The sequence below is a fragment of the Bos mutus genome, chromosome 3 (genome assembly GCF_027580195.1).
Source record: "Bos mutus isolate GX-2022 chromosome 3, NWIPB_WYAK_1.1, whole genome shotgun sequence".
NCBI lineage: Eukaryota > Metazoa > Chordata > Mammalia > Artiodactyla > Bovidae > Bos > Bos mutus.
The window spans coordinates 25,171,901-25,194,353 of NC_091619.1; the positions used below are offsets into that span (position 1 = coordinate 25,171,901).

The 22,453-nt window shown below is 44.7% G+C and overlaps 2 protein-coding genes across 7 annotated transcripts in view; both read left to right on the plus strand.

Annotated features, from left to right (window-relative positions):
• Window positions 1-14,069, plus strand: part of IGSF3 (immunoglobulin superfamily member 3) — a 130,082-nt gene extending 116,013 nt beyond the window's left edge. The window contains 1 exon segment of the mRNA XM_070367428.1: window positions 10,730-14,069. Coding sequence (XP_070223529.1) covers window positions 10,730-10,980 — 251 coding nt within the window. The 3' untranslated portion in view covers window positions 10,981-14,069.
• A 5,174-nt stretch (window positions 14,070-19,243) lies between these two features.
• CD58 (CD58 molecule) overlaps window positions 19,244-22,453 on the plus strand; it is a 63,418-nt gene continuing 60,208 nt past the window's right edge. For all 6 annotated transcript variants that reach the window (XM_070367431.1, XM_070367434.1, XM_070367430.1 and 3 more), the window contains exon 1: window positions 19,244-19,379. In XM_070367431.1, the coding sequence (XP_070223532.1) occupies window positions 19,310-19,379 (70 nt within the window). In that variant the 5' untranslated portion in view covers window positions 19,244-19,309. The remainder of the gene's footprint in view (window positions 19,380-22,453) is intronic.

Genomic DNA, 22,453 nt, shown 5'->3' on the forward strand with positions numbered 1-22,453 from the left:
CAGATATGCAGATGACACCACCCTTATGGCAGAAAGTGAAGAGGAACTCAAAAGCTTCTTGATGAAAGTGAAAGAGGAGAGTGAAAAAGTTGGCTTAAAGCTCCACACTCAGAAAAATAGGATCATGGCATCTGGTCCCATCACTTCATGGGAAATAGATGGAGAAACAGTGGAAACAGTGGTAGACTTTATTTTGGGGGGCTCCAAAATCACTGCACATGGTGACTGCAGCCATGATATTAAAACATGCTTACTCCTTGGAAGGAAAGTTATGACCAACCTAGATAACATATTGAAAAGCAGAGACATTACTTTGCCAACAAAAGTCCGTCTAGTCAAGGCTATGGTTTTTCCAGTGGTCATGTATGGATGTGAGAGTTGGACTGTGAAGAAAGCTGAGTGCCGAATTGATGTGGTGTTGGAGAAGACCCTTGGACTGCAAGGAGATCCAACCAGTCCATTCTAAAGGAGATCAGTCCTGGGTATTCTTTGGAAGGACTGATGCTAAAGCTGAAACTCCAATACTCTGGCTACCTCATGCGAAGAGTTGACTCATTGGAAAAGACTCTGATGCTGGGAGGGACTGGGGGCAGGAGGAGAAGGGGACGACAGAGGATGAGATGGCTGGATGGTATCACCAACTCGATGGACATGAGTTTGAGTGAACTCCGGGAGTTGGTGATGGACAGGGAGGCCTGGCGTGCTGTGATTCATGGGGTCGCAAAGAGTCGGACACGACTGAGCAACTGAACTGATACTGTATTGGTGTTTTTCTTTCTGGCTTACTTCACTCTGTATAATAGGCTACAGTTCCATCTACCTCATTAGAACTGATTCAAATGTATTCTTTTTAATGGCTGAGTAATACTCCATTGTGGATATGTGCCACGACTTTCTTATTCATTCATCTGCTGATGGACATCTGGGTTGCTTCCATGTCCTTGCTATTGTAAACAGTGCTGTGATGAACACTGGGGTACAATGTGTCTCTTTCAATTCTGGTTTCCTCAGTGTGTATGCCCAGAAGTGGGATTGCTGGGTCATATGGCAGTTCTATTTCCAGTTTTTAAAGGAATCTCATACTGTTCTCCATAGTGGCTGTACTAGTTTGCATTCCCACCAACAGTGTAAGAGGGTTCCCTTTTCTCCACACCCTCTCCAGCATTTATTGCTTGTAGACTTTTGGATAGCAGCCATTCTGACTGGCATGAAATGGTACCTCATTGTGGTTTTGATTTGCATTTCTCTGATAATGAGTGATGTTGAGCATCTTTTCATGTGTTGTCAGCCATCTGTATGTCTTCTTTGGAGAAATGTCTATTTAGTTCTTTGGCCCATTTTTTGATTGGGTCATTTATTTTTCTGAAATTGAGCTGCAGGAGTTGCTTGTATATTTTTGAGATTAATTTTTTGTCAGTTGCTTCATTTGCTATTATTTTCTCCCATTCTGAAGGCTGTCTTTTCACCTTGCTAATAGTTTCCTTTGTTGTGCAGAGCTTTTAAGTTTAATTAGGCCCCATTTGTTTATTTTGCTTTTATTTCCAATATTCTGGGAGGTGGGTCATAGAGGATCCTGCTGTGATTTATGTCAGAGAGTGTTTTGCCTATGTTCTCCTCTAGGAGTTTTATAGTTTCTGGTCTTACATTTAGATCTTTAGTCCATTTTGAGTTTATTTTTGTGTGTGGTGTTAGAAAGTGTCCTAGTTTCATTCTTTTATAAGTGGTTGACCAGTTTTCCCAGCATCACTTGTTAAAGAGATTGTCTTTTCTCCATTGTATATTCCGGCCTCCTTTGTCAAAGATTAGGTGTCCATACGTGCGTGGGTTTATCTCTGGCCTTTCTATTTTGTTCCATTGATCTATATTTCTGTCTTTGTGCCAGTACCATACTGTCTTGATGACTGTGGCTTTGTAGTAGAGCCTGAAGTCAGTCAGGTTGATTCCTCCAGTTCTATTCTTCTTCCTCAAGATTGCTTTGGCTATTCGAGGTTTTTTGTATTTCCCTACAAACTGTGAAATTATTTGTTCTAGCTCTGTGAAAAATACCATTGGTAGCTTTATAGGGATTGCATTGAACCTGTAGATTGCTTTGGGAAGTATACTCATTTTCACTATATTGATTCTTCCGATCTATGAACATGGTATATTTCTCCATCTATTTGTGTCCTCTTTGATTTCTTTTACCAGTGTTTTATAGTTTTCTATACATAAGTCTTTTGTTTCTTTAGGTAGATTTATTTCTAAGTATTTTATTTTTTCGTTGCAATGTGAATGGAATTGTTTCCTTAATTTCTCTTTCTGTTCTCTCATTGTTAGGGTATAGGAATGCAAGGGATTTCTATGATCCTGCAACTTTACTATATTCATTGATTAGCTCTAGTAATTTTCTGTGGAGTCTTTAGGGTTTTCTATGTAGAGGATCATGTCATCTGCAAACAGTGAGAGTTTTACTTCTTCTTTTCCAGTATGGATTCCTTTTATTTCTTTTTCTGCTCTGATTGCTGTGGCCAAAACTTCCAAAACTGTGTTGAATAGTAATGGTGAGAGTGGGCACCCTTGTCTTGTTCCTGACTTTAGGGGAAATGCTTTCAATTTTTCACCATTGAGGATAATGTTTGCTGTGGGTTTGTCATATATAGCTTTTATTATGTTGAGGTATGTTCCTTCTATTCCTGCTTTCTGGAGGGTTTTTATCATAAATGGATATTGAATTTTGCCAAAGGCTTTCTCTGCATCTGTTGAGATAATCATATGGTTTTTATTTTTCAATTTGTTAATGTGATGTATTACATTGATTGGTTTACAGATATTGAAGAATCCTTGCATCCCTGGGATAAAGCCCACTTGGTCATGATGTATGATCTTTTTAATGTGTTGTTGGATTCTGATTGCTAGAATTTTGTTAAGGATTTTTGCATCTATATTCATCAGTGATATTGGCCTGTAGTTTTCTTTTTTTGTGGCATCTTTGTCAGGTTTTGATATTAGGGTGATGGTGGCCTCATAGAATGAGTTTGGAAGTTTCCCTTCCCCTGCAATTTTCTGGAAGAGTTTGCGTAGGATAGGTGTTAGCTCTTCTCTAAATTTGGTAGAATTCAGCTATGAAGCTGTCTGGACCTGGGCTTTTGTTTGCTAGAAGACTTCTGATTATAGTTTGAATTTCCTTGCTTGTGATGGATCTGTTAATATTTTCTATTTCTTCCTGGTTCAGTTTTGGAAAGTTGTACTTTTCTAAGAAATTGTCCATTTCTTCCAAGTTATCCATTTTATTGGCATATAATTGCTGATAGTAGTCTCTTATGATCCTTTGTATTTCTGTGTTGTCTGTTGTGATCTCTCCATTTTCATTTCTAATTTTATTGATTTGATTTTCTCCCTTTGTTTCTTGATGAGTCTGGCTAATGGTTTGTCTATTTTATTTATCCTCTCAAAGAACCAGCTTTTAGCTTTGTTGATTCTTGCTATGGTCTCTTTTGTTTCTTTTGCATTTATTTCTGCCCTAATTTTTAAGATTTCTTTCCTTCTACCCACCCTGGGGTTCTTCATTTCTTCCTTTTCTAGTTGCTTTAGGTGTAGAGTTAGGTTATTTATTTGACTTTTTTCTTGTTTCTTGAGGTATGCCTGTATTGCTGTGATCCTTCCCCTTAGCACTGCTTTTACAGTGTCCCACAGGTTTTGGGTTGTTGTGTTTTCATTTTCATTCGTTTCTATGCATATTTTGATCTCTTTTTTGATTTCTTCTGTGATTTGTTGGTTATTCAGCATCATATTGTTCAGCCTCCATATATTGGAATTTTTAATAGTTTTTCTCCTGTAATTGAGATCTAATCTTACTGCATTGTTGTCAGAAAAGATACTTGGAATGATTTCAATTTTTTTGAATTTACCAAGGCTAGATTTATGGCCCAGGATGTGATCTATCCTGGAGAAGGTTCCATGTGCGCTTGAGAAAAAGGTGAAATTCATTGTTTTGGGGTGAAATGTCCTATAGATATCAATTAGGTCTAACTGGTCTATTGTATCATTTAAAGTTTGTGTTTCCTTGTTAATTTTCTGTTTAGTTGATCTATTCATAGGTGTGAGTGGGGTAATAAAGTCTACCACTATTACTTTGTTATTGTTAATTTCCGCTTTCATACTTGTTAGCATTTGTCTAACATATTGTGGTGCTCCTATGTTGGGTGCATATATATTGATAATTGTTATATCTTCTTCTTGGATTGATCCTTTGATCATTATGTAGTGTCCTTCTTTGTCTCTTTTCACAGCCTTTGTTTTAAAGTCTATTTTATCTAATATGAGTATTGCTACTCCTGCTTTCTTTTGGTCTCTATTTGCGTGGAATATCTTTTTCCAGCCCTTCACTTTCAGTTTGTATGTGTCCCTTGTTTTGAGGTGGGTCTCTTGTAGACAACATATACAGGGGTCTTGTTTTTGTATCCATTCAGCCAGTCTTTGTCTTTTGGTTGGGGCATTCAACCCGTTTACATTTAAGGTAATTATTGATAAGTATAATCCCGTTGCCATTTACTTTGTTGTTTTGGGTTTGAGTTTATACACCCTTTCTGTGTTTCCTGTCTAGAGAAGATCCTTAAGCATTTGTTGGAAAGCTGGTTTGGTGGTGCTGAATTCTCTCAGCTTTTGCTTGTCTGTAAAGCTTTTGATTTCTCCTTCATATTTGAATGAGATCCTTGCTGGGTACAGTAATCTGGGCTGTAGGTTATTTTCTTTCATCACTTTAAGTATGTCCTGCCATTCTAGCCTGAAGAGTTTCTATTGAAAGATCAGCTGTTATCCTTATGGGAATCTCCTTGTGTGTTATTTGTTGTTTTTCCCTTGCTGCTTTTAATATTTGTTCTTTGTGTTTGATCTTTATTAATTTGATTAATATGTGTCTTGGGGTGTTTCACCTTGGGTTTATCCTGTTTGGGACTCTCTGGGTTTCCTGGACTTGGGTGATTATTTCCTTCCCCATTTTAGGGAAGTTTTCAACTATTATCTCCTCAAGTATTTTTTCATGGTCTTTCTTTTTGTCTTCTTCTTCTGGGATTCCTATGATTCAAATGTTGGGGCATTTAACATTGTTCCAGAGGTCTCTGAGATTGTGCTCATTTCTTTTCATTCGTTTTCCTTTTTCCTGTTTCATTTATTTCTACCATTCTATCTTCTACCTCACTTATCCTATCTTCTGCCTCTGTTATTCTAGTGTTGGTTCCCTCCAAAGTGTTTTTGATCTCATTTATTGCTCTATTCATTATATATTGACTCTTTTATTTCTTCTAGGTCCTTGTTAAACCTTTCTTGCATCTTCTCAATCCTTGTCTCTGGCTATTTATCTGTAACTCCATTTTGTTTTCAAGATTTTGGATCATTTTCACTATCATTATTCAGAATTCTTTATCAGGTAGATTCCCTATCTCTTCCTCTTTTGTTTGGTTTGGTGGGCATTTATCCTGTTCCTTTACCTGTTGGGTATTTCTCTGCCTCTTCATCTTGTTTATATTGCTGTGTTTGGGGTGGCCTTTCCGTATTTGGCAGTTTGTGGAGTTCTCTTTATTGTGGACTTTCCTCGCTGTGGGTGGGGTTGGACAGGTGGCTTGTCCAGTTTTCCTGGTTAGGGAAGCGTGTGTCAGTGTTCTGGTGGGTGGAGCTGGACTTCTGTCTCTGGAGTGCAATGAAGTGTCCAGTAGTGAGTTATGAGATGTCAATGGGTTTGGAGTGACTTTGGGCAACCTGCATATTGAAGCTCAGGGCTATGTTCCTGTGTTGCTGGAGAATTTGCATGGTATGTCTTGCTCTGGAACTTGTTGGCTCTTGGGTGGTGCTTGGTTTCAGTGTAGGTATGGAGGCGTTTGATGAGCTCCTATTGATTAATGTTCCCTGGAGTTAGGAGTTCTCTGGTGTTCTCAGGATTTGGACGTAAGCCTACTGCCTCTGGCTTTCAGTCTTATTCTTACATTTGGCTCATGACTTCTCCATCTATACTTCACCTTCAGATAGTTCCTTGATCTGGCTTATACTTCTCAAGATCTATAGGCCCCTTCCTATGTAGTCGTTGCTAACGACAGGGTTTTGATCTCTTGCACCTGTCACTTCCAAGGTGATTCCCTCTGTTCTCGCTTCTTCTTTTTGCTGGCCTCTTCAGTGTCCTGACACAAGGGGGCGGTGGTGGACACTTTTTTAGGCTCACTTGTTCAGTCGTGCTGTGGGGAGGGAGGGACGCTGCAAACAAATATCACTGGCGTGTGCTTGCAGTGTCTTGGCCACACTGGGTTTGCCCCCGCTCACGGTGTGTGTGCTTTCCCAGTCTACACTGCTTAGGCTCTAGGTTGCTCTGCCGGGAACTGTCTGAGGCCGGCCCTGGGTTGTATGCACCTCCCAGGTCTAAGCCGCTCAGGTTCGGGTACTCGGGTACTCCACAGAGGCACAGACTTAGTTGGGCCTGTGTTTTGTGCTCTTCCCAGGTCCAAGCAGCTCAGGTGACCAGGTGTTTGGCGAGCATGGTATCTGTGACTTATCGCCTCCCCCGTCCCTGGCTGCTCGGTTTTCTGGGTGTACAACCGGCGCACCATCTCAGGCGGATGTTAACCGTCCAGAATCCCAAGAAGTCTTGGTTAGCAACGAAGCCTGCTTGCAGATTGGTAGATAATGCCTCTCTGGGGCCACGATTGCACCCTTCCGGCTCTGGCTGCCTTTGCCTGCCTGTCTCCGGCGGAGGATGGGCCAGTCTGCAGCCGGCTAGCTCTAGTCAGTCCTTTGTTCTGTGAGCTGGTTTTTGTGTGGTAGCTATCCCACAGTCTGGTTTGCTATCTCAAGTTAGTTCCCTCAGATTGCCCTCGGGGCATTCAGGCCCGGTCCTTACTCTAAGCAATGCAGCCCACGCCTCCCTGCCTAGCCCCCGCTTGCTAGTGGCAGATGCAGGCGTCTGCACTGCTTCTCTGCTGGGAGTTACCGTTGGGCACATAATCTGTGGGTTTTAATTATTTATTTTTCCTCCTGGTTATGTTGCCCTCTGAGGTTCCAAAGCTCACCACAGACTCGCCAGTTAGAGTGTTTCCTGGTGTTTGGAAACCTCTCTCTTTTTTAAGACTCCCTTCCCAGGACAGATCTCCATCCCTACCTCTTTTGTTTCTCTTTTTATCTTTTATATTTTTTTCCTACCTCCTTTCAGAGACAATGGGCTGCTTTTCTGGGTGCCAGGTGTCTTCTGCCGGCATTCAGAAGTTGTTCTGTGGAATTTACTCAGCGTTTAAATGTTCTTTTGATGAATTTGTGGGGGAGAAAGTGGTCTCCCCGTCTGATTCCTCTGCCATCTTAGGACTGCCCCCTTAACTCTTCTATTTCCTTAAGAAATGAATCCCTTTTGATTCTTTGATCTCAACATAGTCTGTGGTTACCAATAAATCTCCAACGACCCTGGGAAGAAGATCCCATGGCTGGACTTGCTTCCCGGTTACTTGCTAAATTGCTCTGGTGATCCAAACGATTCATTAGAAGGCTGGTTTTTGGCATTTTGGGATTAATAGCTATTTGCACCACTGCTGCTATCAGTGGTGTTGCTTTACAAACCCCAATTCAAACACATAATTTTATTCAAAATTGGACTAAAGATGCCCATACTATGTGGGCCACTCAGGCTCAGATAGATGAGGATATTCAAGATGAAATACAGGAACTAAAAACAGCCATCAAATGGGTTGGAGATCAATTAATAGATGTACAAAAACAGGTGATGCTAAACTGTGATTGGAATTCTACTCAATTTTGTGTTACTCCTATTCAATTCAATAATAGTGCCTACAACTGGGAACAAATCAAATTCCATTTACAAAACATACATGATAATGCCTCTCTGAATGTACAATTATTTTAAAAAAAGAAATCTTTGAAACGTTTTCTAAAAATCTGCCCTCTTCCACTAATTTGAAAACTTTAGCTGAACAACTAGCTGATCAATTATCTGGGCTAGACCCACACAGATGGTTTCAAAGCATTACTCACAACATCGGGTCTGGAACTGTAATTTTGGTGATTGTCTTAACAATTATATTTGTTGTCTACTGTTGCCTTCATGCAAAAATTGTTAAAACGAAACAAACTCTAATGGTCAGAACCCTTTTTACAAATATTACTAATAAATAAGGGGGAATTGTCAGGGAATGTTTAACAGGAGGATTCCTACATGCTGTTTCTCATAAATCCTCTGTTCCCTATCAGTTTCTGTTGTCAGAAACTAGTGGAACAGCAAGTTGCTCCCAGGACTGAGGTCATTATGTGAGACAGGCTTGAATCTCCTTCAGTAAACATTCTCTTTATGATACAACTGCTTAGTTCTGATCCCCTTTCTTGAGATATGGATTGTCTCCTGACCTTGTGACCATTATTAATCCCTTGTTCCCTTGGTAATGGTTACTATACGTTTGGTTTTCTGATCTTTATCATTGTCGAAAGAAATTTCTTGTACAACAGCCTATATATACTCACAGAAAGATCATTAAAGCACCTTTGCTCCATCAGAGCTTGGGTCCCCGTGTCTTTCTTTCTTTCTTTCTTCCCCTCTCTCCCCCTCCCTCTGGCTGTCTCTCTTTCACTTTCTTATCGTCAACTCCAGACCACCAGGTTCCGGTCCATTAAAGGACCCCAACATCATGGCAAATAGATGGTGAAACAGTGGAAACAATGGCTGACTTTATTTTTCTGGGCTCCAAAATCACTGCAGATGGTAATTGCAACCATGAAATTAAAAGACACTTACTCCTTGGAAGGAAAGTTATGACCAACCTAGAGAGCATATTCAAAAGCAGAGACATTACTTTGCCAACAAAGGTCCGTCTAGTCACAGCTATGGTTTTTTCAGTGCTCATGTACAGATGTGAAAGTTGAACTATAAAGAAAGCTGAGTGCTGAAGAATTGATGCTTTTGAACTATGGTGTTGGAGAAGACTCTTGAGAGTCCCTTGGACTGCAAGGAGATCCAACCAGTCCATCCTAAAGGAGATCAGTCCTGGGTGTTCATTGGAAGAACTGATGCTGAAGCTGAAACTCCAGTACTTTGGCCACCTGATGTGAAGAGCTGACTCATTTGAATAGACCCTAATGCTGGGAAAGATTGAAGGCAGGAGGAGAAGGGGACGACAGAAGATGAGATGGTTGGATGGCATCACTGACTTGATGGACATGGGTTTGGGTAGACTCCAGGAGTTGGTGATGGACAGGGAGGCCTGGCGTGCTGAGGTTCATGAGTTCTGCTGAGTTCGCAAAGAGTTGGACACAGCTGAGCAACTGAACTGAAGGGAAAGAAGAAAAGAAAATGAAGTCTAAGTACCTCACTGCCTTCTTGCTTTTTCTCAAGTTCCTGGGTCATTTTTATTTTGGAGGGTGCCATGGAGGATTAGGTGGATTTTGCATGATTAGTTGGGAAGACCAGCCTAGAAGGCCAGTGATGTTACAGGACATCTGGTAAGAGCTTAGCAGCAGTTAACCAGCAGCTGTTGCTACAGAATGGTCCAGAACACAATGTTTTCATCATACTGACCTGAATTATTCGTTCTAATGAGGAAGTCTTTTGAGTGATCTTCTGTCAAAATATGGAACTGATCAACCTAAAATGGTGTTTGTTACAGTAGAATTAGCCTATGATGTAGAAGTTAAAAAACAGGCTAGAAATTTCAGCTTTTTTTCCCCAGCATGACATTGTATCAGATAATTTTGAGTTTCATCAGCTTTTTCTTTTCTTTGATAACTTTCTGTTTATTAGATAGAACTTATGAAATTGAGGTTTCATTGGTCAAAAGTGGTTGATATCACCAGTCTCATATACTTTGGAAATCTGATACATTTAAATGTGTACTAATTTTCTTAATGATGAACAACAGCTATTCAGTAGAAAGAAAAAAAAAAACCACCCAACCCCCTGAATCGTACTTTAGACCCTCTGAAGATCTGCTGAATAACCCACTGTCCAAAAGTACAAGGGAAAGTGTTTAGACCATATTTTATCTGACCACTGTGGCTATCCAAATTTAGTAAGCTTTATAGAACACAGAGATCATCCAGCAGCCTTCTTTTACAGAGAAAATGCACTCTCCTAGATCCCAGGCTCCAGTCCAGAGCAGTCCTTGATGGGGTGAGAGGTGTGGGGTTTCATTCTCCTCTGTATCCAGGAACAACTAACACTGCATTCTGTGCAGCCACAGATACACTGCAGACATGTGTAAGTGGGCCATAATGACTTTTTAATTGGTAACATTAATCAAATAACCATCATTTCTGGTAAACCTGCTCTCAGAAGCTGGTAGGTAGAGAATGTGTTCTATCCCAAAGAAGGACATTGGCAGCAGAACCGAATGCAAAGGGACATGTAAAATAGAACCAACAAGGAGGTTCAAGCTGAAGTGGAGGTAGTGTCTTCACCATCTCAGATACAGTTGAGTACCTAAATCAGTAAATTACACTTTCTTATGTGGCTTTCCAAGTGGTAATACTGACTCACAGTGGGAAATGGAGGCCTGGCTTTGTTTGAACTTCCAACTACGAATTCGAAGAGACACGAGTGTGAGAACAAGAATACATGGGTAGTCCGCCCTCCATTAGTGGCAAGAGGGGAAAGATAGCGTGGGTATGGGAGTTCTTCCAAGTCACTTCTGCGGATCTGGGTGGGGTCTTCAGGAGTGAGCAACCACCCAGGTTCTCAGCCCTCATGTCTTGTCTCCCTGTCTGTCCTTTTCAGGTTCCACCCTGCAGTCCATCATCTGCTCCAACGACGCACTCTTCTACTTCGTCTTCTTCTACCCTTTCCCCATCTTTGGCATCCTTATCATCACCATCCTGCTGGTGCGCTTCAAGAGCCGGAACTCCAGCAAGAACTCCGAGGGGAAGAATGGGGTGCCCCTGTTGTGGATCAAGGAGCCACACCTCAACTACTCCCCCACTTGCCTGGAGCCCCCTGTGCTCAGTATCCACCCAGGAGCCATAGACTAAGGGGACTGCAGGTGACCATAAACCACAGAGGAGCTGAGGCTCTCCTCGCCGCATCTTGCTCTACCACCAGACAGTGGACAGCACCCGACCTCTGGGGCGCCCTCGCAGAACACAGTCAGACTTCAGAAGTGTTCAGAGTCGCCCATCTGTCAGAGGCAGACTGCCTCTAGGTGGCAGTCTTGGTCCGTTAGCTATTTTCGAGCAGATGGCACCATCCTGCCGGTTAGGTTTCTTGTTTTTGTTTTTGGTAATGTGGTGAGTAGCTCCCGGTGCCACGTCTACTCGCTGGTTTATATAGTATTCTCAGATATAGATGTTACAGGGGTTCTTATTCTTTGTAAGGGACTCTTTTTCAATCCCTTTGGTCTACCCTTTTTGGATTCCATGATGTGGATGAATTTCTCTGAAATACAACTGATGGCAAAAGGAAGGACAGACTTTATAGTGCAAAGGACTCTCTTCCAAGGCTTTTTCATTTTTGCACACTTGAAAATGCCACCCATGGATCAGAATATACTCCAACATTTTTTACTTCCTTAACGAGACTTGAAAATTATGTGTAGTATGGGCCCAATTTGTATCTTATCTTTTCCCTCAGCTGGAGTTGTTGGAACCACTTTGTAGTCAAGATGAAAGCATTGAATTTAGCTTCAAAAAACTGTGTATGTACAAGATAAATCCTGCGTATAAACCCCACTAGGAGTAGATAGTGCCCAGCCCAGCCTATCTGTCTGGGGGGGCAATAGGCTGCATCCTGTCCTTGCCAAAAAATAAGCAGACTTGGTTGGAGAACAAGTCAGAAACTCTGAACAGTACACACTTTGCAAGTTAAAGTGGGCAGAAGGTTACTTTCAGCTACTGACTTTCAGATTGATCAAAGTCAGCAATTAGTGAAAGAAGGAAATAAGGCTGGTTGTTGGCTTGGTCTGTTCTGCAAGGGCAGTCTCTGGTAACTGTTAGCAGGTGGGCTTCTGTTTCCAGGTGCTTTATCACACTCTTAAGGGCAAGTGGCCAGTGGGCCTGGAAAGGGGCCAGCAACTGAGCTGAACACACGGGGCTCAAGCAGCCACCACATACACCATGGGAAGGCACAGGGGCCGGCTGACAGCTTAGGTTCATGAACATTGGGACACTAGCCAGCCCTGGTTTCCAGAGCCTGGCGTTGGAGAACAGGGAGGAATAACTACCTCCCTGGAGGTATGAAGACTATGTTTTCCTTCTTCCTTCTGACTACATCTTTCTCAAAGATATTGATGTCTTTCTTCTTCACCATTTGACCTGCATCTCACTGCCATAAGAATATCTGCCCAGGGGAAGCCCAGACACAGCTCTTTGTAATCCTTATGGATTACCCCATCTCAGCAGGACGTGATCACATGCGTGGACTTTGTACCCTTCCCTTTCTTAGATCTCATTTGTGGCTTTACGTGATTTGGTTGTTTATTGTTGACTTTTTATTTGGATGTCCCTTAAAGCCTGGTGAAGCCAATGTCACCTGTTATTTTTCACTTGTTGGGCAAGATCCTGGGCCCCGGAGCATCCTCAGTTGCAAGTGCTTCCTTTTGCTTGCTCCTGGAAGATGTTTTTTTTTTGCCTGGCTTCTTCATACTTTGCTGGCCACTTCTCTGGTGACTCAGACGGTAAAGTGTCTGCCTGCAACGCGGGAGACCCAGGTTCAGTCCCTGGATGGGGAAGATCCCCTGGAGAAGGAAATGGCAACCCACTCCAGTACTCTTGCCTGGAAAATTCTATGGACAGAGGAGCCTTGTAGGCTACAGTTCATGGGGTCACAAGGAGTCGGACACGACTGAGTGACTTCACTTCACTTCCTCATACTTTGCTGTCCACAAGTGCCATCTCCTTTCCTTATGAACTTGCAGCTTGAATCCCAAGGGAGAACCCACTTTGGAAAAAGTGTCTGGGAGATCTGGAACTAAGTCTAACCCAAGAGATTTGTGTGGAACCCAATCCTGAGGCTGAACAGACACCAGGGGAAGCTGTGGGATTCCAGGCCATGTGGACGCTGATCCTTACCTGGGTGCTTGGCAGGTGCTTTGATGTGTCATAGCCAAGGGAAAGCAACGCTGTTGCCTGGGTGTTTTCTGAAGGGCTTACACGGGCTGCGTTCCAGTCCTCTCCTGCAACTCTGTGTAGGCACCACCACCTTAATCCCACCGATGCCTCCCATGCTCATGCCCGTTTCTTGCGCTGCATCAATGCTCTAGGTACAGAACAGGTGCAGCGGTGAGGAAAGAAGATGGCCTTTGGCCCCATTTCTTCATGTCAGGGTATGGGCTTTCGGTGGGAAATTGCTGGCCCCTCATTTATAGACTGAGTCCACATGAGAAGATGATGTATTTTCCATCCATCTGAATGGAAAGATGCTGGAGGGCTGGCTGGAACTGGGACATGTAATGAAGATTTGTGTTTGAATAGGTTCATGGAAAAAAGAAAAGCCGGTGCTGCATATAAATAAGTGAAGCACTTGCCGGAGATTTGAAAGGAAAAAAGAAACCGAAGCCAGTATTTTAATAATTGTCTTTTTTTTTTTTAATTCCTGTGCATTTTCTGTTGGGCCAGGGGGTACCATCAAAGGGTGAGCTCAAAGGGTGAGCTTTTCTGCTTTCTATGAAAATCCCAAGGACCTTCTTTCTTTGGCCATTTCTGTGGATATGTGGCATCTGCTGAGTGGTAATGCTGGCCTCCAGTGGCTGGGAGACCTCATTGCAAGTTGCCTACAGGAGAGACCCAGAGAGGAAAACGGCCAACAGCTCTGTTGACTTATCTGCATCTACAATATTGCATTAATAACAACCACACTGTGCTAGGCCCATTCCAGGACATGGCTATGACCACACCCTCTTTCCCTAGGGGGTTTCTGTAGCAAGTTTTCATGTTTTTTTTTCAAACAATGGTTTCTCTGCGTTTACTGTTGAAGAAAAAAAAGTAGGGTAGACAGACTACCCGTGCATGATGTAGAGAGCTGTTGATTTGTTTTTTGTTTTTTTAAAAGAAAACTATTTGTAAGATGTTGCACTAAAATGTTTTATATACACTTCAGAGACCTGTAGTAAATTATGTTGAAAATATGGCTGTTTACATTGACTGAGTCCACTGTCGTCCTTTCTCGTCACTTAATCCGCCACTCTTGGCTATGAACTATGCCCTGGGGGCATGGAGTTCTGCCCCTGACATTGGCTTGCTAAACTCAGGGTTTGTGAATTGTGGCCTTTATTATCACATCCCACCCCCAGCCCAAGTGGCACCTTTGTATACAGGATAATAAAGCAACCCTTCCTCAAGACACTTTACTGTCAGCTGCTAAAAAATGTATATTTATACATACATATATATATTTACACACACACATATACATATGTATATTTGACAGAGTAAATGTATGTGTATGTATGTACATATGTGTGTCACACACACACACACACACACACATAGGGCTTCCTAGGTGGCATTGGTGGTAAAGAACCGCCTGCCAATGCAGGCGATGCAAGAGATGCAGGTTCGATCCCTGGGTTGGGAAGATCCCCTGGAGGAGAAAATGGCAATCCACTCCAGTATTCTTGCTGGGATAATCCCATGGGCAGAGGAGCCTGATGGACTCTAGCCCATGGGGTACGCATGCACAAGCATACATACGTAGACATCTACCCTGACTGTCAAGACCAGAGTCCTCTCAACACACAGACCCAGAGGCCAGATAGGCCAGTTCAGAATCTAGCTTTCTTTTGGATGGGGGTGGGTGGGGTAGAGGTGGGGACACAGGACATGGTAAGAGGAAACTGATAGAAGACAGCAGGAACTTGGGACAAACTTCTGCTTAGTCTTGGCAGCAGGACCTCACCACCTTCCTCCAACTCTAGTATTGTCCTGACCACAAAATGCTCAGCACACCTTTTCCAGGATGGAAGAAAACCCAAGAGCTGTGGGTTCCTGTGCAGTGAGGCCACACAGCACACGCGTCTCTTCCCCACACAACTCAAATGCTGGGAGGTTTGAGGGTGGGACGAGTTCATCACATCTGCAAATTGGGAAGAATGACGGCATGATTAAAGCTATAGCTGTGACACGTGGTTAGTCAGAACCCAACTGTAATTCTTCAAAATTCACAGAATGTGCAGAAGGAACTAGATGGAAGTAAAAAGCAAAAGGAGGTACTTCCTTTTTTTTTTTTTTTTTTTCTTCTTTTTAAAACTCAGGCCTTTCAAAGGCTTTTAATATGTGCTTTCCTCTGCTTCCCAGCCCCATTTGCTGCATGCTTATCAACTTCTTGCAGCTGCTGGCTTGGCCAGGAGTTGAAATGTGACTATTTATCTCTTGGGTACCTGGAATGGTTCCGTGTTAAGTCTTATGTATTATTTTCGCCTAATTTTCTCCTAATGCTGTCTTTTCTGCTGGGGAACATTTGAAAAGGGGAAACAGGATATTACGGAATAAAAATTACCCCAACACACACACACACACACACCCTTGGTGCTAATCTGCCCAATGTTTATTTAAATAAAGTGAACGTACACTTCCACATGGGGCGAGGACCATTTTCATGTATGCAGGATTAGGAGCAGTGTTTTGCTCTATCTAGGATTCCTAAGCTTCCTGGGTGTGGTTCCAAGTTTGGCAGGAACTAGAGCCAGAGAACCAGAGGGTGACATGCTGGGAAGAGCAGCAGCCCATCCATGCCACACAGGCAGACTGAACAAGCCCTCCTTTCTTCTAGTCCATGTTTCTTTACAGTGACAAGCAGATAAAACTGGACCTCTCCACACTGGTCACAGGATGTAAAAATACATCCAGCCCTTCTGGTGGCGAGTCCTCAGTAGATGGATAGGGCCTTTTTGGCCATCTGCCTGATGCATTGCAGGTCCAGCCTTCTGAGCCACATTTGATTCATGAAGTCTGCTACCAGGCATATATAGGTGTATCTAAAAATGTTTGTTGGAACCGCAGCATGTCTCTTAATGAAAGAGCTGGCATCATTCATTTGACCAGAGACATGGCCAACCAAGGAAGACTTAATGAACCATTCCTTACCTGGTACCTGGAGCCCATGGCCTGGGATGCTTCCCGGTCCCAGGTGACTTGGTGGTCCTTTACTTGGCCCTGCTCAGAGGGGGTTGACAGCTTTTGCTGGCCCAGTCCAAACAGTAGTATAGCTGCCCATCCTATCTGAAAGGGTAAGAGTGGTGGTTTGGACTTAAGCTTGGTTGGACTCCCAGTTCTGTGCCTTGCTGTGTGTCCTTGGGCAAGTCATTTACCTTCTCTGATCCTCAGTTTCCTAATCTGTAAAAACAGGGACATCATTAAGATGAAATTAACACAGGGCTTGGCCCATTGTAAGTACTCAACAGATGTTTGCTGTTATATCACATCCCAGTTCAAAACCTTTGAGGGGTTTGGAGGGGCTCCCCAGAGTTTAAAGGTCTGACTCCATCTTACCTTTCCAAGTTAAACTGAATTCTTGCCAGCCCAGAGTAGAGGAGAAACTTGACCTTCTCACTTTCTGTGCTACACACTGTACCTGCCTCATCTTCCCAGTATCTTCAGATGATAGGGAATGCCTAATGCTCAAAATTCTCCAAGCCAGGCTTCAGCAATACGTGAACTGTGAACTTCCTGATGTTCAAGCTGGTTTTAGAAAAGGCAGAGGGACCAGAGATCAAATTGTCAACATCCGCTGGATCATGGAAAAAGCAAGAGAATTCCAGAAAAACATCTATTTCTGCTTTCTTGACTATGCCAAAGCCTTTGACTGTGTGGATCACAATCAACTGTGGAAAATTCTGAAGGAGATGGGAATACCAGACCACCTGATCTGCCTCTTGAGAAATTTGTATGCAGGTCAGGAAGCAATAGTTAGAACTGGACATGGAACAACAGACTGGTTCCAAATAGGAAAAGGAGTCCGTAAAGGCATATATTGTCACCCTGCTTATTTAACTTCTATGCAGAGTATATCATGAGAAACGCTGGACTGGAAGAAGCACAAGCTGGAATCAAGATTGCTGGGAGAAATATCAATAACCTCAGATATGCAGACGACACCACCCTTATGGCAGAAAGTGAAGAGGAACTAAAAAGCCTCTTGATGAAAGTGAAAGTGGAGAGTGAAAAAGTTGGCTTAAAGCTCAACATTCAGAAAACGAAGATCATGGCATCTGGTCCCATCACTTCATGGGAAATAGATGGGGAAACAGTGGAAACAGTGTCAGACTTTATTTTTCTGGGCTCCAAAATCACTGCAGATGGTGACTGCAGTCATGAAATTAAAAGACGCTTACTCCTTGGAAGGAAAGTTATGACCAACCTAGATAGCATGTTCAAAAGCAGAGACATTACTTTGCCAACAAAGGTCCATCTAGTCAAGGCTATGGTTTTTCCTGTGGTCATGTATGGATATGAGAATTGGACTGTGAAGAAGGCTGAACACCAAAGAATTGATGCTTTTGAACCGTGGTGTTGGAGAAGACTCTTGAGAGTTCCTTGGACTGCAAGGAGATCCAACCAGTCCATTCTGAAGGAGATCAGCCCTGGGTGTTCTTTGGCAGGACTGATGCTAAAGCTGAAACTCCAGTACTTTGGGCACCTCATGAGAAGAGTTGACTCATTGGAAAAGACTCTGATGCTGGGAGGGATTGCGGGCAGAAGGAGAAGGGGACGACAGAGGATGAGATGGCTGGATAGCATCACTGACTCGATGGACATGAGTCTGGGTGAACTCCGGGAGTTGGTGATGGACAGCGAGGCCTGGCATGCTGCGATTCATGGGGTCGCAAAGAGTCGGACACGACTGAGTGACTGAACTGAACTGAACTGAAGGGTAGCATAGGTATGGTACATTGGTCCCAGAAATTCCACAGATATAGACACCTTTTACAATTTCATGGCTAATTTAAGAAATAATTTATGGATTCTTACAGTGTAGTTAAAGTATCTTGAGTGTTTTGGGGTCCCCACCTGAGGATGATGGCAATCACAGCAAGAATAAAGCACATTTCCACTCTTTCACAACTGGCAAACAGGTTGGTGTTTGTTAGGACAACAGAGGATCCAGTTCATGAGTCCAGTTCATGGGAGGAGTTTCCTGCTCACATGGTAAGGAAGAGTTCCCTGAGCCAAAGTGCTGAGCAGAGGTCATTCTGGTGCTTCTATCTGAAAGAAAGGGAGCTGTCATGGAGGCCCATGCCAGGAGCTGGTTCTGGGAATACAGTAGTAACTAAGTCTGGGAGCAGGTGGATTTGAGGCGAGGACTAGCTAGTAAGATGGAGCGTGCACGAGCTCACTGCAGCTTGAGGGACAGAGATTTGGGGAGGCCAAACACTGAGGGAGTGAACAGCTCTGACTCCTCAGCCTGAGGGTTAGGAGGAAGAGTGAAACAGAGCAAATGGAGAAGGGAGAAACCCGAGGCTGGAAATCCCAGCTCCGCGTAGGGGAGTGCTGGGGTGGGAGTCAGTCTTAAGGAAAAGGTGACTGCACTCGAATGAGGAGAGATAGGAGCTTAAGAGGGGTGGGGAGGTTGGGGCTGCACCAGGGAACTCTACACATTCTAGCAGTTGTCTAACATGTCCCATTTCCTTCCGTTTTAATATTTGAGGAAAGAGTGGTTTCAAAGAGGCTGTTTTATCTAGTCATAAATGGGGAGTGTGTGTGCTACTTGCTCAGGACTCTTTGCGACCTCACGGACTGTAGCCCGCCAGGTTCCTCTGTCCATAGGATTCTCCAGGCAAGAATATTGGAGGGGGTTGCCGTTCCTTTCTCCAGGGAAATCTTCCCGATCCAGGGATCGAACTTGGGTCTCCTGCATTGTGGGCAAGTTCTTCACCGTCTTAACCGGCAGGTAAAACTTCTGCGCTGCTGCAGCTGCTGGAAAGCGCTTCAGAACGTCCGTGTCCCACCAGAGTTCTCCTGTCACTTCCCGCCCAGTGGGGCGCAGCTTTCGGGGAGCGACAGTCCGATACCCCCAGCTGCGGGGGCGCCTCCATCGCGTTCCAAATGCCAAGGAAAAGTGCGGGAGGAACGAGGATAAACCTGGTTGTAAAAACGCACGCCACTTTTGCTAAAGAGCTCAACAGAGCAAAGCGGATGGCTGCGGAATGGCAGGAACGACTGGGACCCGAACCGAGTCCGCGAGAAGAGGAAAGGACCGGCGCCCAGACTGCATCCGGTGCCAGCCTGCCGCGAGGCAGGCGGGGCGAGGCGGGGCGCGAGAGGCGGGGCGGGGCGCGAGAGGCGGGGCGGGGCGCGAGAGGCGGGGCTGGCTCTCCGGCAGACAGAGTTGTGCGGCTGCGAGCCATTAGCAGAAACTGCCCGGACCGCCATGGCCGCAGGGAGCGCCCCTGGGTGGGCCCTGGGGGTCCTTGGCGTGGTCTACCTGTTCCTCAAATTGGGTGAGTGGAGGCTTCCTCCGGGAGCCCACAGGGACCGGTAGGGGGAGGTGTCAGTGGCCCCCGGGCTCCGGGCCCGGTGGACCGGCGCGGCCCAAGGCGGCTGCAAATTCGGGTGGCGAAGGTGGCGGGGGGCACGTGCGAGGCAACTTATCGTGTCATCCACAAATCACCATAGGGTGGTCAGTAAGAAACTTGCTCCTCAGGCTCTGAGGTCTGGGAAAAAGAAACCAGACTCCGGCTCGTTCACCTCCCCTGCGCTCGTTCCGCCCTTTGGGAATCCTTAATTCCCACGACCCCCGATCCCCGATTATCTTCCACCCCGTGTTCTTCTGGAAGGGGTGCCTTTTCTGCGCGACCCCAGTGACTAAGTTACTACTTCCCGAGACGCCATCGTCCAGAACTTGAGCAGATCTTTTTTTTTTTTTTTACTGCTTCCGCAGCCCGCGAGCTTGTCCGGGGCGGGTCTCCACGGGCAGTGGATCCCGCTGTGTGCGCGCGCGCCGCGGCCAAAGCCAAGTGCAACCGCGCCTGTCCCGCGGCCGCGCCCTGGCTGATGGCGGTGGTTCAGAATCGCCTCGCAGCCGGAAGGAGAGGGCCTCGATTCGGAGTTTCTAAGTAGTGTGGCTGATGCTGCTTTCCCCTCCCTTCTGAACAGAAAAGGACGAATGTGTGAGTGTCTCGGACTGTGTTTCTCCTTTTCACACTTCTTCAGTTAAATTGTCACGGCAGCCCCATAAGATAGGTATCTTTGTCTCCATTTTTTTACCTCCTCACCCACATCATCAACCTTTTCCCACACAGGCCCCTAATTAAGTCATAGCCAAACACCTGGTGCATAGTAATAGCCCCCTTAACTAGTACTTGGAATCCCCCTGCTGGCCCTTTAGCGCACACACCTGATCAGCCTTTCCTCTCCACTCTGCGTTCAGAGTGTGTTGAGTGCCTGTGGGAGGCACGCGTCTATGCGCTATGGAATACAGCCTGGGTAGGGGTGGTCGTGGTGGGGGTTGACATGTGCTCAAAAGTACCTACAGGGTAAGGCACAGAATTAAATGTTGTAAGAGAGGTAAATATAAAGTGCTGCGGGCGTGCAGAGGGAAGAGAACCACATCTTTGGTGAAATCAAATATCTTTCCTGAAGCAAAAACTTCCTGGAAGGGAGAGTGTTTGAACCTAGCCTCCGAGGACCGGTGGTATCATGCCATGATGTGGGAAAAGATGCCAAGAGGAGGGGATCAAGAAAGAAAGAGGAGATCAAGAAAGAAAGAGGAGGAGAGTGTAGAGGCAGTAGGGAGCCATCAGTGTCACTGGAGTGTGCCAGTGGGATCCTGAGGCCCCATGGGGGACCCTGAAAGTCCCCTTTGGGAGCTGGGATTCTCTCCTGCAGGCAAAAGAGACCTGTTTCTGGGCCTGACAGGAGCAGACCCATCCACTTAGAATAATCTGGCAGCAATGAAGAGAAAAGATTGTAGTTGAGAGGGATTGGAGGCAGAGGGGGCCTGGACAGGTACCATCACAGGCCCCAAAGGCTGTGAGGGTTTCATAGGCCAGAGCTGTCAGCACGAGGAAGAAGCACATACCAAGGTTGAATGGATGAGGTAATTCCTTCAGATGTGCGGGTCTCTCCCTGGTCTCAGAAGGCACCTTTGGCCACCACTGCCTGTTGCTATGCTCTTTTCCACTGAAAACAGTCTACCCATCTAGCCACACCTCTTCTAGGAAGACTCTCTAAACAGTCCCCTCATGGTGATCTCTCCCACCTAATTCATTTATTTATTCAGAGGTCATTTGGTTCTGCAAGCATAAATATTATCTTCTCTGAATAGGCTTTGTGCTAAGGAAAACTCTATAGCTCTGCAGATAGTGAGCCCTTTGGGTACCAAGCCGGTCTCAGTGGGGAAAGCTGCCTAACAGTGATTAACAGTATTGGATCTCAGACCCTGGCCCTGCCCCTCACGGTTAAAACTTCTGTAAGGTGCCTCACTTCTCTGTGACTCTGTATCTTTGTCTTTGAAGAGAGAGCACCACACACGTGAGAGAAAGGATACTAACATCTGCTTCATAGAATGATTGTGAGCTTCAGCCACTCAACACATACTTACTGACTGACAGCTCTGTGTCAGCACAGGGAAGCTTACAATTATTAGAGTGGGGAAGAGACAGTGAAGAAAGAAAGCAGTGAATGTGTAGTTGTTGGGTGGTGGTGAACATTTACTAATACAGAGATTAGTAGTGCAGAGCAAGGGAAATGGAAGTGGTTAATAGTTCTTACTAATTTTCTTAAATTTCGAAAGACGTAAAATCTTTAGAATAGTTGCAAAAACAGTACAGTGAACACTTGGCATGCCTTTCTCCTTGAATCACCAGTTATTAACATTTTATCACATTTGGTTTACTAGAGACAAACACCCACACCTACCCAGTTACTTTTTGTTGTTTTTTGCTAAACCGTTTGAGAATTGCAGCTCTTACAACACCTTAACCCTAAATATTTCAACATAGGTCTTGTAAGAATAATATGTCTCCAGTAAGCCCTGGCACCATTTTCAGCGTCAGGAAGTATAGCATTGATAAAACACTGTGTTCAGATGGGGTCCAGAAGCCAGTCCTGGATCATACATCAAGTTTGGTACTCATGCTTGTTTGTGCTGTGCTATGCTTAGTCGCCTAGTCCTGTCCGACTCTTTGCGACCCCATGGACTGTAGCCCGCCAGGCTCCTCTGTCCATGGCGACTCACCAGGCAAGAATACTGGAGTGGGTTGCCATGCCCTCCTCCAGGGGATCTTCCTGACCTAGGAATCGAACCAGGGTCTCCTGCATTGCAGGCAGATTCTCTACCAGCTGAACTACCAGGGAAGCCCCATGCTTTTTGAATCCCTTTGAATCTAAAAATATAAACTGTTGCCAACATTTTTCTTTTTTTAAACTTTATGACATTGCTCTTTTTGAAGGGTCTGGACGAGTTGTTTTATATAAATGTCCCTCAGTGTTGGAGTGCATGCTTAAGTTCTGATGTGGACTTTCCTGAGCACAGGTGTGCATCTCATCAGGGTGCAGATGCAGTCCATTTGCT